General features: G+C 36.2%; 1 protein-coding gene across 1 annotated transcript in view; it reads left to right on the top strand.

The window, feature by feature from the left end:
- Window positions 1-15,392, top strand: part of LOC126840936 (homeobox protein abdominal-B-like) — a 52,298-nt gene extending 36,906 nt beyond the window's left edge. The window contains exons 2-5 of the mRNA XM_050576965.1: window positions 1,787-1,962; window positions 6,810-6,853; window positions 11,141-12,136; window positions 14,904-15,392. Of these exons, the coding sequence (XP_050432922.1) occupies window positions 11,185-12,136; window positions 14,904-15,283 (1,332 nt within the window). The 5' untranslated portion in view covers window positions 1,787-1,962; window positions 6,810-6,853; window positions 11,141-11,184 and the 3' untranslated portion in view covers window positions 15,284-15,392. The remainder of the gene's footprint in view (window positions 1-1,786; window positions 1,963-6,809; window positions 6,854-11,140; window positions 12,137-14,903) is intronic.
- Window positions 15,393-16,597: the final 1,205 nt, after the last annotated feature.

Genomic DNA, 16,597 nt, shown 5'->3' with positions numbered 1-16,597 from the left:
ATTTTTTTTTCTTGAGTTATTTAAACGATGATATTGATGTATTTATAATTATACGTGATGTTTTTTTGTAGATTTAAAAGAGCTTAGACTTAATAAGTGTCTCAGCTGTGGGCTTTGGGAAAAAAATAATTTTACTATTTTAACACTGTATTGTATTCGCTTAGAAAACACAACCTATGTACAAAATATACACAATAAAATTTCTAAAATGGCAGCTTCGGCTCATACGCGATGCCATTGGCAGTGTTTATGCGAGCGTTATCTATATGTACACACACAAAACCCATAGCCGTCGAACAGACGACTAGAAAATTTATCAGTATTTTATTTTACACACATCAACGTCAACGTGCATTTTCTTCGGTTAGATTCCATCAACAACGGCGACGACCACCTTGAACTCATTACAGTTTTCAGAAACACATTCGTGATAATATTATACATCTACAGGATGCACATATATATTCTATAACGCTCATATATTCCTCAATCAATCGTCGCGACCTCCCAGAACATAAAATATTTAGACTTAACCAGACCCGCTGTTCCGTTTCTGACATAATACATATATACAGATTTTTTTCGTCAATGCTAACATACATACTATTATGTACTTATCGTCTCCCACACGAAATAGACGAATACAAATACAGGCACATCTGTTAACCAAAAATAAACGAGACGAGCTACCCCCCTCCGGTTATTTTTGAGCTAAGGTCAGAGCAGGGAAATATAATTATTTAGTTTTTGGCGGTGTATACATTGTAGTTTAATAACTGGTCTAGAATACATATATATAATACTTGATATTATGCGTAGGGTTTGGTGGAAATTGCAGACATCAGACCATATTATAAAATATATATATATATACAATGTTAAATTTTGTACAGCTTAACAAGGTAATTGGGACTTGGGATGCTGGTTCGTCGATGATCAGACCACAGTACGGACCGCACACGATGCGCGGATTATCCTACAACGTTATACCCGTTTGACTTGATATTTTCCAGATATATATAATATCACCATCACACGCAAATAGTACCCTAGATATCGTATACACAGTGTAGGGTCTATCGTCGACGAGGGGAGGGTAACCAATATATATATATATATATATCTATCTTCTCACTGTATCTATCTATGAGAGTGAGCGATAACCGGCTTCAAATGACAGTATTGGGGGTTTATTAATTTCGACCTTACCCGTCGTACGGAATCCGATATGCACACTTAAAATATATAAAATATAATATATTATGTATATAGAGATACATAAGAAAATATGATATGATTAATTGAAAAAACTCATTTTTTGCCGCTCGAGAAACTTGTCTAAGATTTAAGTGGTGTGCTGCCGTTCTTATATTATGTAGGTATGTAAGTACAATATAAAACTATACCCTCGGATGTTATATATTATACTTGTGTCGGGGTGTATGCACGCATAGGATATAATATTTGAACGCTGTACGTGTGCATGCTTATATATTATATATAGAACGAAGATGAGAAAATGTCTGTGTGTATAATATGATATTATATAAAGCGTCTGGGGCGATAAAATTTATTGGGGTGGGACGCGAAGCCGCAGTGGAATAATATATAATATAATGTATGTATTCTTGATTTTCGACCCCGCGACTTTATCAGGAAATTAAACTCTCTCTCTCCCTCCCTCTCTTGACGTTTCAACCCTATTATAATATACGGCACGTTAAACAGTGTTTGTGTGTGTGTACATGCAATTTAATTTGAAAATGTCCGCATGCTTGTGTTTTAGATACGGCTAAATCTTAGAAGACGAAAGAGCTGCTGAGACAAAAGCGACCGCATCGAAAAGGCCTAAGGGCGAAGAAGAGACGACCGCGAAGATCGTCCGCACCCGATTTCTGCACGAAGCCAATGTAAACGCCTAATCGTGGACTCCCAAATTCAATCAGGTTATTTTTCCAACAGGTCAGTGCGATAATATACCATTAACGTGTATTTAATACACATAATATACCTAATAGTGTCTTAAGTGTAGAACAATAGGGTCGGGTATAGGAAAAAACCAATAATTGAGGCAGATACAGAAAGTATTAGTCGTTTTACACGAAACTTATTAATTTTTGTGTTCTATTTAATTTTGCATTAAATTACATGTTGTAAAGTTAAAAATTGTACATCTCACAGTAAAGTTAAATATTTTCACCTAATTTATTTAAATAATATTACATCAGTGCCCGATTCGCTTACAATTACCCTAATAATTTTAATGTACAGCTGTGCAACGCGCCCGTCACTTCAACATTATACACTTGCCAACTATACCAACGTTTTTCTCATTCTTATTGAATCAAATTTAAACATTGCATCAGTCGTATTGATGCATATAAGCATATTAGACTGTTCAAGTATAAATGCAACTGCATAAGATTAATTGGTCAGTCACAATGCCGACAACCGTTGAATATATGTTTTTTTATTACTAATTATCTTGAGCCCCAAAAATATGAACAAAGAGTGTCCACCAAACGCGAGTTTATTGCTTTTCATACATATATTACTTATATATATATATATATATATATATATATATATATATATAATTTTCCCATAATTACTAAAATATGATAATTATACAGAACATCTGGTATTCATAATTATTAATTAGTATCGCTAGCTGTCGGACTGGGGTGTATTCTCCTAAGCCGGCGGTCGGTTTTTTTGTCATTTTGTGTATATTATCTTATTGGCCTTTAGATTATCGAGCCACGTCCTAAAAAAAAAGAGGAGTGACTTTTTGAAGTGTTTCAAACAAACGGTCACCGTTTGTCTTGCACAGAAAAAAAAATCTTGCCCTCGTGACGCGCTCCAGACACACATGACACATAAATACAATTTAAGTAGAAAAAACGTGCGAAACATAAATTATCAGCTAAGGCGTATAATGTAAACCCGTATAATAATATTATAATATATTCGATAAAAATCTTAAAACAAAAAAATCCAGTCATGGCCAACGCTGTGACAATCCTCGGTCTAACAATATATTATATAGGGTGTTTTTTTATTTTATAGAATATAATATAGACTTAAAGCAGTATAATTTGATGACGTCTTTGGAATAAAATGAAAAAAATTTGTTTTCAAATTAGAATTTTAATGTATTTTATATTAAAATCTATTCCTCTTCTTGTACCGATATTACTATTATAACACCACATAAATAACTATTTAATTCTATAGGTGCACATGAAGTATCTAAAATAAAAATAATAATTGAATTTACATACCAAATAATGTATGATACTTATAATACTTTAACGTTTTTAAATGTTAATATTTAATTCTTTATTTTTTAGGTAAAAATTAAAACACATGCTTATAAATCACATAGACAAATAGCTCGAATTGTAGACACTAAAAAATAGTGTACAAAAAACCTCAAGGACACTCCTTTGGATAAACCAAAATTTTTTTATACATAAAATAAATACCTTAAGAAAAAAATCAATTTTTATCATAATAGTAATCCTTTATTCCGAGGAAGTTTTTTTTCGCCTTATTTTAACTATCCATAGTGTTTTTAAAAAAATGTACTCATTCAAAATAGGTAACGTTTTTAATCAAATAAAAATAAATTATTGAAAATATAAGTTAGTCATATTATTATTCTGTTAAATAGTAATCGACATAAATATATTTTACAATTATATAACATGTATAAATCGCTTATTTAAGAATAGGAATACGCCAAACAAAGAAAACTGTTGGAAAATACATAAAACTGTATTAAACAAGTTTCTAGTAAATTTTAATCTAGTATATTTTGTTGAAATTATTTATTATAACAACCGCAGCTGGTTGGGCGTTTCCCCGGGAAGAGTGCACGGTTTGTCTGGGACAGTTGTAACCCTCCCTGCGCCGGCCTGTGAGTTAAGCTGCAACCAATTATCATATTTCAGCCTATAAATTTCCACACAATTCTAGTCCGAAAAAAAGACACTTAAAATATGTGTACTTTGAAAATAATTATTTTGACACTCGTATCATAATATAATATAATATGTAATGCCGGTCTAAACAAACGCTGTGTGTACAAACGGCCATGTTTCAGCCACATGGGAAACCAGCGTTCTATGTATATTATGATAATTGTGTATAATAATAATGTAAAGTGTCTTAGCAGAAACGACGGGCCGACACGTGTTTGCGACACCCAATATCTCCCCTGTCCCGTCCCCTCCACCACAGGGTATTTTCTTGGCTGTCAAACAGCCGACGACAGGCGGTATTATATTTAAATATAATATATATTTTTATATTTTTCCGTACAGACATATTATATTTACGGAAGTTTCGGAACGCCCGCTAAGTCATAAATTTTGAAATACAATAATATATAAGTCCCGCGACACGCACCGGAAATGTATTTCGAGACTTTTGAGCGCCCACCGGCCGGGCACATTACTTAAGTGTAACACATTTGATATTACACAGGGTAGTCGACACTAGCTCGGGGTCATTCGGTATCGAAGTAGCACATAAGTCGAGTGCCTAGATATGCGATGATGAACACAATACTAAACGTATCCGTCGCCATGGTAAACGAGTATTTCTGTACAAGTCTGTCATCGCAAAGTCGACGGTCATACACATAAATATATTGCATGCTACTTTACCGTCTATAATAAATATATTATATTGCAGCTCGACCGAGCGCAGTCACAATATAACAATCGTGATGTCTGGCCAAAACCCAAAAAAACCTTCTGCACAAAGTCCATAGGGATGTATATATAAAACAGAGAAATGTACTTCTACTAAATATAATTATACATACATCCATACATATTATATATTATACAATGTATGTGTTGTTCAATGCTTTATAAATATATCATAATATACTCATTTGGCTTAAAATTGGTATCAGTATTAACATTCAATTTTATTAAAATCGTTAAATTGATCTAATAATAATGTATTCAATTAAAACGATTTTTTGAAAATTTGATATAAATATACTACTGTAAAAAATGTATAAATCATTTTTAGATCTAAATATTGACAACACATGTATTTTTTGACCATTTTAATCATTAATGTCGTGACTGCACCATTACCCATAACAGTTAAATTATTATCATTCAAATAATGATAAAAGTTATCATTTTTGTGTAACGTTACTTAATCAGTAATTAACATATAAGTCAAGGGCATCGTTATAACATATTTAGGCCATATATTATATAGCTTTTATGGTCACAGGCAGTACAAACATATAATGAACCGGTTTTAAACTTCATTAATACATGTGCCCAACTCTGATTGTGAGATACCTATAAAAAAATAAAAACACTAATAGGCTTTTTAGTTAGTATTAAATAATTTTAGTATGCACTCAAGCCGGCGTTACAATTTCAAGACTCGTTATTTCATAATAATTGTATAGAGCTATAGGTTATTGTTATTAGGCTACAGTTATTGGTGATTGATATACCTATTTACTGCAAAACAATATATTCAATGAAATTCGCGGTTCGTTCATATTACTATACATGTATATATAGGTATATAATATAATGATATATAAATCAATTTGTTATTTTTTTTTTCCACTACTGTGTGATTTATCGTTTCGTTTATGAGCGCGTTATTAAGACATAATATAATGAACGCTATTTTACTACGGCACATAATATACAAACGTGTTAAGTCCACTCAAATAATAATAAAAAAAATTAAAATACATGTATACATTTATTTTATTACTGTTTTTATAAAGTCGTTTTTGACTTGTCGGAGTATGAAAAAAAAAACAGTGAAAGACTTACATAAAAGCAATTATTATACTAATACGGTTGTTATTAAAATGCAATTACTGTGCGTTTTTATGGACATTTTTAAACACCTTCTTAATATATAATTATTATACTATGACAACATTATCACAGAGCGCAGTGCTATGTAAAAAAAAAATTGCACTTTGTCAAATGATCCAATTCACACCAAGTATATATAATTTATAAACAGTAAACTATTCTAAAAACAAGGAGGGAGCAATACAAAATGAAGACATCGTCTCATAAGACGTTCCCGAGATGATAAATCTACTCTATTTCATTATCTTGTCATTTTCTCAGATTTTTTTCTACCCAAACGACAATTTAACGGTCCGTCTGTTGTTTTAAGACCTGTAGTGAGCTTGTCAATTTTCTTAGGTTCGCTCCATTTAATCATGTATGTAATAAATTCAACGGCAAGTTTTTGTTTTAGGCCAATTTGTTTGAGCTGACATTGCGGGGAAACTGTGCTACCCCTTGATAATAATTGTTTATACCCCCAATGGGAACTAAAGGCATTTGACGGCTCCCCATGTAACTCGAGCACCGCGAGTATTTTCACCCTCCTTTGTATAGTATAATTGGATTGACGAGACCCCTTATTTTTGTGCCAAGTCGAGTATAGCCAAAAAAATAACATTGTTACACTCTGTTAGGCAGCAATAGGGGACTGTGCTCCATTTTTGGTCGACATCTTGCATTTGTAATTTTATATTTTCCCTCAACGACACTCTGTGTATATAGATGAGCCTCGAGCGTCGTTACCTTAAAATTTATGCACCATATCTAATACTATATGTTGTACACACCACGTGTAACACAAGACATTATGTTTGTCCATTAAGAAGATGCGGCATATTTACACAAATCACGTGTACACATGTTAATCAGTAGGACACGGTTAACGAGATATATAATGTAATAAAAAAGTAATGATTTTCCTAGTTTTAATTTGTCTATTTTGTTTTACAGGTTGCACTGTTTCTTGCCTGCAATCACTCTGGCCAGCGTCCAAGGTAATTATCGACGATCAAAAAATAAAATAATAATGTATAGGTAACAATATAACGCTGTATACTTTTGAGTCCAAAAGGACCACAGTGGTATTGAATCAAATTGGCCAGAAATAAAACGTTTTTTGATAAAATATACTCAGAAAAAAATACATAGTTGGTCCAACTAAATGTGTAGTTGCTTAGACTAAACATTTAGTTGGTCCAACTATTTATTTAGGTATTCCAACTAGAAATTTATATTGTGTCCCTATTAACCATAATAATTATATAAATTAACATAATTATCAATATATTGATTATAATTATATTATTAACTATTAGGTATATAATTAATTATTATATTATATTAACTGTAAGTATAGTTGGACCGACTATGTATTTTTTTCCGTGTTGGCATATTTTATCAAACATATTTTGATTTAACGTCCTCTAATCCAGTGCGGAAAACTCAAACTCTATAGTTGGCCAATTATTGGTTAATATCACGATGGTGTGCTGTTTTAGACCAAATTTACAATTATATTATGTACCTAATAATCGAGAGTTACAGCTGTAGGTACGATTTTTTTTCTTTTTAAATCACATAAATGTCGTCGCCCTGAAAACGAACGCTTAAATTACAACTATAATTATAAGTCCGAAAACGCTATCGCGACATAATATAATAACATAGTATCGTGACGTATAATATAAATTGTATACAAGATAAAAATGAGTTATCTATATTATGTACGTATGTACACTATACTTGATCATCATTTAACATATAATACATACAACATAAATATGCGCTGGCGGAAGAATGACAGGAGGGCGGTCGGACCTCCCGCGGCGGTGGACCAGTCGAAAAAACACATGCGCGCACACACACCGAAAAAGATGGCCGCTCCTCCTCCTCTTTCTTCTCCATCGCTATATTCTGATTAAGATCTGTATAATATAAGTATATAATATGTAGGTGTATTACATTGCTAGCGGTGACGTTTTTCAGTGCGTTTGTCACAGCGATGGTGCGGCGCGCAAAGGGCAGCGCAGCTGGCAGGTGCTAAGCCGACATCTTAATTATTAAAAAAAAAAATATATATATATATACGCAGGCAGGTATATGAATAAAAACACATTCTTATACTCGTTACTTGGAAATACAAGATTTTGAAAAAAATAAATATATAATTCCCTATACCATTGTAACTATACCGCCGCCGACGATCTTAATCGCGTTGCTCATAGAAAAAAAAACAATAAACTAAAAATTAACATATAGTAAATTTCTAGTTTGAAAATGACTAAATAAAAATAAATAGTTGGACCAATCAGAATTTGTAGTAAAAGCAACTGTACATTTAGTTCGGCCAACTATGTACATTTAGTAATTCCAACTATAAAAATTTATTGTGTACATACTAGCTCTTGATTTTTCTCTGTTGCCCTCTCTCCTCTCCCTCCCCCTTCAATGCTGGACCTTTAACGCCCAGGGCACATGTCTGGTTGTATATTATATAGGTACGGTATAATGTTGTATTATACATTGTAATATGGTGTATAATGCGAAATTTTCCGTCTCGTCAGACACACACACACACACGCCATATAATATATCTCAACCCTCGTACACATATATAATAATATAAGTACTGTTGTTGTAGTTTTTTTTTTTTTTTGTACCCTCTTTTCTTTCTTTTTTGCAACGTCACGAGGACAATGCGAGAGCTCAAAGGAAATTTGTCGTTGCACGGTTTGTACAACCGTTTTGTGTCGTGTGTTTGTGTTGTTTTTTTTTTCTTCTTTCTTATAAATTTCGCGACACCGGTCTATATATTATTATTATTATTACCATATAGGAGAGAGGCCGGAACCTATCCGGGACGACACGGCACTTTGTACGGCCAACAAATTCGAGTCAACACTTCTTTTGTTCGACAGGGGTGGGTCGGCAAACGGGGGAAAATAAGAAAAATGGTCTTGTAATGCCTATTTCCCATGCAGGTATATTATAAATGGGACACACCTTGTGAGCTCTGCACACGCTTCTCGGTATACAAACGCATTCGAGGCGCTGGTGGCGGTGCACAAATAATATAATAAAAACCAACGCCTTTTTCTTATTTTCTATACAGAATAGGACTACCAGACATTTTGCCGTATCCGTACTTAAATTATGGCACCCAATAAACACCGTGACAATGTCTCTTCTGTTTTTTTTTCCTCATTTTTTTTTTTTTTGCACCCGAATGAGCGATAACCTCTATAGATCTCGCGTTCTAACGATATTTTCCGTTGCGCGTAGCTGATAAAGAATCACATAAAAATCACACAAGATTTATCAGAGAGTGTACAATGTAATTAGGTACGATACACATTAGATCCAATATAATATGTAGACGTGTAATCTGAGGTCGAGTGAAACTGTAATAGTCTGCCCGGTCGGATTTATCTCGTCGGACATTTTGTAATCTAAAAATTTAAATCTCTAAACGTTATAATTGGAAGACCTAATAAACGACTTCGGTACATTATCTAGTATATTTAGATATATCATTCTATATAAAACGGTCCGCTGCGTTATCGCAACCGGTTGTCACTGGAATAACGTGTTTTCAGAAATTTCGATTTGAATATTATACAGGAGTAAATGAGTATCCAGACATCAGTGGCGTTTTTACAATTTTCTTGGAGTGGAGGATTACAACAAAATAATTACCTCTTGGTTCCTTTCTTGCCCTTATGGTCGGACCAAAAAGAGATGTAAATGCATAACGCTGGTTAGGTATATTGTTTGTTGTTTCAACAAAATAGATTTATTCAATATTATGTTTGCTTGTTTGCTTGTCGACAGGAAAAAATGACTTTTTGGGTTAATGAAATTTATCGAACTTCATATTGCTATACTTTTATTTGTTTTAATTTATCGGATATTAGAATAAAATTTTGTTTTATTTTTTGTTCATGTGACATTTTGTCCAAAACTTCTATATGTCAACAAGAATATGTTTGTATAGTAAAGAAATTAATATTTAAACCCTTAACCATACAAATAATTTTTATAATAAAGAGTTTAAATATTTATTTCTTTACTTATAAAGATATACAACCACAAGTTGCTTAGAGTTTTTTCTAGATTAATATGTTTGTATTTATTTGAATAAATATAAATGATTTATAAAATATATTTTTTCAAAGAAGCTCTTGGGACAGATCACCTCCTGTAAATACTACTGCACAACGGGAAAGCTTAATTTTATAGATAGATATAGATGGTTTTTATGCGTCAGCTCGGAGAAGTGTTGTATCAGTAACGGTAGCTGGATAACGTATAGTATGGCCCAAACAATAGAATAGAAACGGTCGAGGCACGCGCCGTTGTCGCCATTGTACTCGCCGTAGCCTTGATGGTTGCCGTCCGCCGCCGCCGTTACCGGAACCGTCGAAAGGAGCGCCTTTGATCCGTGCAGCGGAGGGGCGGGGAACGAAAAAAAAAAAAAGGAAGAGCAGAGAGAAATGGTAAAAAATACGGTAGCCGTAGAGCAGCGCTACTGAGTGTGATGGCGGCGGCGGCGGCAGCGGCGTTGGCTTAGTTGCCGGCCTGTCCGTCGGGCGGCGCGCCGTTTCGGGCAGCGCGGCGGCGAGACAGCGACAGAGAGACACCGGCCGGCAGGAGGGAGAGTGAGACAACGGGCGGCCGGCGTCGTACACACGTATACGCAAGGCATAACAACAACAACGCGCTCGCGTCGGCCCGTTTGTGAGCCGTCGGCCGCGGGTCACCCGTCATCGTGTCGACCGTCACTACTCGCGCAGTCCGCTCTCGTGCACCGTGCGTACGAAACTTCGGACCTGCACCGTCGTCTGCAGTCGAAAAAAACATATAGCGGTTGTATCACGCGCGGGTTTTTTTTTTAAGTCGGTAAAAAAAAAAAAAAAACAATTTTATTTACCCACCAAAGGATGTTGGATTTGTAATTTTTTTTTTTATGAATTTCTGCGCGACGACGTTTGTGCGATTTTATCAATTTATTGTGTAGTCGTTATTTTTTTTTTTTTTAATTATTAGTAGTTAAATTTTTTAATTCATACAATATATGTTTTCGTTATACTCTAAACTGATCTGGACTTGTTTTGTTTGTTGCCGCCGCTTTCGTTTTGCCTTGACGTCCCGTGCCCATCGTCGTCGTTGAATCACCTGGTGCATCGTCGAATCTACAACAATTATCATCATCGGCGACCTCGGGGACGCTGCCGTCGGTACGCTGTACGGTGGCGGTGAACACGATGTTACCACCGGAGCAGGTTGCCCGACCCCGACAGCCGGACCCGGGCTGAGCTGGTGGACAATGATGAACGGCGGCCTTTACGAGGAGAGCCCGCCGCCGCCGCCACCACCACCACCGGTGCCACCGCCGGTGTCTCAACACCAACAGCAGCAACAGCAACAACAGCAGCAACCCTTATCCGGAGGAGGTGAGGCTCGCATCATCAAGACGTCGCCTTCGTCCACCCCGATCACCACGGCGTCGTCTTCGTCGGTAGCCGGCACGCCACCGCCGCCGACGCCGCTTCACATACCGGCCAAGCGACTATTGCACGCGCCTCCACCTTCTTCGGGTGGCTACGAGTGCATGGACTCGGCGGCCGCCGCGGGTGTCATACGGCACTCGCATCACCAGTGGAACGCGTACTCGCCCGTGGATCACGCGGTCGCCGCGGCCGCGGCCGGTTGCGCGTTCGACCAGTACCCGGGCGCGGGCAGCAATCACCATCATCACGCGGCCGCCGCGCCCACCTACTACAACCTGGCCGCCGAAAACCACCGAGGCGTCATGCCCGACGGCCGGAAACCGCCGACCGGCTTGCCGTTCTGGTCGCCCGCCGCCACCGACTATTGCGGCAATAAGTATACCAACGGCGGCGGAAGCGGCGGCGCCATAACGCCGTGCAGCAGTTCCGCCGGCCCGGCCGCCGATCAGTTCTCGTCGCAATCGTGGTGCAATTACTCGCCATACACCACGTCGTCGTCGTCTTCTGCTTCTGCCGCCGCGGCAGCCGCAGCCGCCGCTTCCAGGCACTCTTCGGCCGGCGGCGGCGGCGGTGGCGGCAGCGGCGGTCCCGGCGTGGACACCCCGCAGTCCGTCTCGTCGTACTTGAGTCCGGGCGAGGACAGGAACCCGCGGATGGCCTCGTCGGCCGTGGACAGTTCCGGTTCTTTCGGCCACGATACCTCGTACCCGCTGCGGAGCTACGTGAGCGGCCACGATCCAGTTACCTCCACACCTTATCCACCAACAGGTAATGTTTTTTTTATATTTGTATGTTTATTAATTAAAGAAAAGAAACGAATTGCGGTGCAAAATAGAGTACATAACCCGCCGAATATACTTAAATTTCTTAGGTCGGACGGTAAATCCGTTCGGCGTCCGTGTGGGGTAAAAAAAAAATGTATATTATAAACCTTCCTTGCGCAGCGATCGCGGCCGACTCGATCCACCCTTGCCCGTGTATAATAATAATAATATAATGTGTAACGCATGTGGGGTGTGTACCTGTGGTGCAAAGAGTGTTGTCTTGGTGCGTGTGTGTGTTTGTATGCGTGCATGAGTTATAAAAGAACAAACGGCGGCGGCCGTCGTAAACTACACGTTTTTATTGGACGGGTAGGTCAGCTGTCGCGGTGAGAACGGAGAGCACAATATGCGGGTCAAGAATATGTAATGTGCCCCACGAACGGAGGCCGCCGGGCTACCGAAATCACAAGACGGTGGTAAAAAAGAAAGAAAAAAAATTACAAAGAACCGCCAAGCCAAGTCAAGAAAAATACAAACATTATTGTGTACTTACTATGCTTATATAATGCGTCTACTATTATTTATCGGCCCGTTATAACAATGAATTGTAATAAATATGTTGTGTTTCGTGTTGCGGTTTTTGATACAATCTCGTTGTTTGAATATTTTTAATTTTCTCAAATTTCATTTTTATAAATACACACGATGCGGCGAAACGGACATTGCGGCAATAAGACTTACTTAATTTGTACTTAGCGGATATTATTTTTTTATTTATTTTTTGTTCGTAAAATTATGGTTTTGGCCGGTTTTCAAAAATCCGCAAAAAAAAAAAAAAATGTCTTCTTGGCCGACGCCAATTATTATTATTATTATTAATATATATTATTATTAAAACGGTGGCCGCTTTTTTCGCGTGCCCGGCCAATGCAGTGTGCGTTGAAAATCCATACAAAAAAAAAAAAAATGCAGCTGTACACACAACATTACAATATAATACTTACTCACGGGGGTGGAAATTTGCGATAAATTCGGGGTGGTCAAGAGGGGAGGGCTGGCGAAAATGCGGGGGAGGGTCTCACCTGATGACCAAAACATCACCACCGGGGCCGTAAATATAGCGCAACCATGTTTTTTATTACTCGTCCATGACAGCTTTACGGCTTGATACTTTTTTACAACTAGTAACTACCGTATACACATACACACACACAACACATCTATGTAGGTACCATATTAGAATATTATAATACCGGGAACGCTACGATAATAAAGAAAAAAATCTACTATTCAATTAAATATCTTTAACGAACGAATATTGTATTAAATTAATTAAAAAAATATTTATAAAGGTCCCCTTGACGACATAGTATATTATTGATAATTATATACAGGAAAGCTGTATATTAGGAAAAAACAATCGGCCGTCCGTAAAATATATTATTATATATTTATATGTGTATATTATTATATTATACATACTTCCAAGTTATAGTTGCAGTACCTAGGTACATACAAATGACTAATTTACTTCTGTAAAACAACACTGTTTTTTTACCGGTCGACTCTGTCGCTTGAATAACGTACACGCTAACGGGTCACACGCAAACACACATAAACCGGTTTTCGATTATTTGCATAAATTATAATAATATAATAATTTGTTTTAATATAATAATATAATAATGATAATAATATTGTATGGACAACGCCGGTTGATAAAATTGTACAATTTAGCGTTAATTTGTTTTTTTTTTTTAACCGTGTGACGATCACTCGTGTGTCACTCGTTGCCTATATTTAAATAATTGTGTATATAAGTTTTTTTATCTCTAAAATTATTTCTTCCTATTATGCCGTTATGTGTCTCCGCCAACACAAAATCCGTAAAAAAAGATCCGTACCTACGTCATGCGCGCGCGCCATATTTTTTTAATATTCATTCAATATAATAATAAAAAAAAATACACCTAAACCGCAACACGGTATACCTTTACACACACACACACACACACCCTACCCGCGTGACATCTGCTTATAATAATAATAATAATAAGAATATTTAACGCTAGTGTACTTACATATATAAATATATTATTATAAGGGTTTCCGCACCTTCTTGCGCAACGCAAACGAACCGACGGCGTTGGTTGTGTGTATGTGCACCTAATATCCCGTACAAAAGACATAGGTATAATATGAGTCATTTTGGTTGTGTGCCTTCGCAGTTTTTGCACCTCTTCGACGGTACCATCTTAGCCGTCACCCCCCTTACGGGGTTAATATTTCCTAAACACTATTGCTTTCAAACCTTTTAAATTGATATTATTATATTTTATAATATCTAATATTCCCACCAAACCAACGTGAGAAAATATTAACACAACCTCCCCTTTTATATTAGTAATATTTATAATAATTTTTCATTGGAAAATAACAATGTTTAACTATAATAATAATTGTCCAAACGAATTTACATAGTTGTTATTAAGAAATCAAATATTAATAATATAAACATACAAGTAATATTCACCTCATTACTATTATGATTTGAATATTTAGTCATCAGGCCATTAGTCATGTTCATATTCTCGAATTAATGTATGTGATATAATAGTTTTATAAGCTTTAATGATTTTTAACTTTACTTGAAACGAGTTTAAAAAAATAGTTATAGTTTATAAGTTTAGTTTAAATGCGTTTAGGACGATCTTTGATAAGACAAAAATCTAATGTTGTTGTTTTTGTTTGTTTCTTCTGTTGTCGAGCAGGTTCGTTGTCGGGCATCGGCATGGGAGTGAGTTCGAACCCGCTGGAGTGGACGGGCCAGGTTACGGTGCGCAAGAAGAGGAAACCTTACTCCAAGTTCCAAACGCTGGAGCTGGAGAAAGAGTTTCTGTTCAACGCGTACGTGTCCAAACAGAAGCGATGGGAGCTGGCCCGGAACCTGGCGCTGTCCGAACGCCAGGTGAAAATCTGGTTCCAGAACCGGCGGATGAAGAACAAGAAGAACAGCCAGCGGCAGGCGGTGCAACAGCAGCAGAACAGCAACAACAACAACAACAGCAACAGCAGCGCCAACGCCAATCACCACCACATGGTGATCGGCCATCACGGGTCCGCCAACGGGCCCATCAAACATCATCAGTGACCGACGCATTACTCTGGAGTCGCACCCGTCGCGCCGCCGCACCACCATCCGCTCCATCACCACCACGTTCATCATCAGTCGCCACCGCACCACCATCACCATCACCATTACCCGCTACAACCAGTCTAAGAAAACGATAAGTGAGTGTCGTAAGAAAATAATATAATATTTATAAATTGCTCACTTAACGAAGTTCTTATAACATACTAAACAGCTAATTAACCGACTTAAGTTATCATCGCAATAAGTATATAATTATTATAAAACCTCATTGACTATGCATTACAATGTTTTCTTTGTAAAACCCTGAGAACCTTGTATATGAGACAAAAACTTGTTTTCAAAAATTACCATACTGCTACCGTTGTTTCTTCGAACCCCATTCAAATCGATCGGTCCGTGTCAGTGTTATAAAATAATCATGGTAATTATCCTGTTTTTTTATCTATATTGCTCAAATTTGCCGGTAACACACATTCCATATAAATGCGCTAAAAGTAAAAAAAATAAATAAATAATTAAGATGGACAAAAACGTGACGTGTATTATCCCAAAGCGACTCCAGAGTGGCCGTCAACGCGATAATAATAATGATAATATTACTATTATTATTGTCATCGGTGTTGAATATATAATGTAATTATAATTAATTTATCGAAAATACTGATTGGACATTTTTTAAGTTACTATATTATAATATTTATTATTAGAATATACTATTAGGCTAAACTATAATAATATGTAACGTGTATTTTAAATATAATATATTTTAACGAAACGTGTATATGATGCAATACGATATGGTATTATATTAATTATAATATTGTAACGCTTTAAAAAACAAAAAAAAATCAATGATTAATGTTTAAGGTCCCCGTGTTGGACATTTCTATATAAAAATAATATAACGATATTGTATATTTAAAAGTGTTTTTTTTCTACATAGCTTAACTATTCATAATAATAATTATACCATATGAAAATAAAGTAAAAATAGTTATTACATACTTTTTTTTTCATATTATAAAACGCATAACCGGTGTTTGTTTTTTAGATGAAAAAAAAACTATCGATCTCCGACCTTAAGCGAGTTTTAGTGTTTTTTTTTTTTTTTTATAAATGTAAATATACAATTTTAACGATAATTATAATACTATTATTAGAACTATTTATAAGTATTTATACAATTTATTAATTATTTAAATATAGTCGTTTTTTATTTAGTACGCCCACCTCAGCTCGTTTGAACTCAAATTGCAAAAAAAACTAAAATTACTCAAAATATATAATAACCCTTTGATGAGCTTTCTGATT

The sequence above is a fragment of the Adelges cooleyi genome, unplaced genomic scaffold (genome assembly GCF_023614345.1).
Source record: "Adelges cooleyi isolate 19-005CV unplaced genomic scaffold, UGA_ACOO_1.1 ACOO_flye_CR_arks_rails_tigmint_CR_PRNA_376, whole genome shotgun sequence".
Lineage (NCBI taxonomy): Eukaryota > Metazoa > Arthropoda > Insecta > Hemiptera > Adelgidae > Adelges > Adelges cooleyi.
This window is presented reverse-complemented; position numbering and strand designations above follow the sequence as displayed.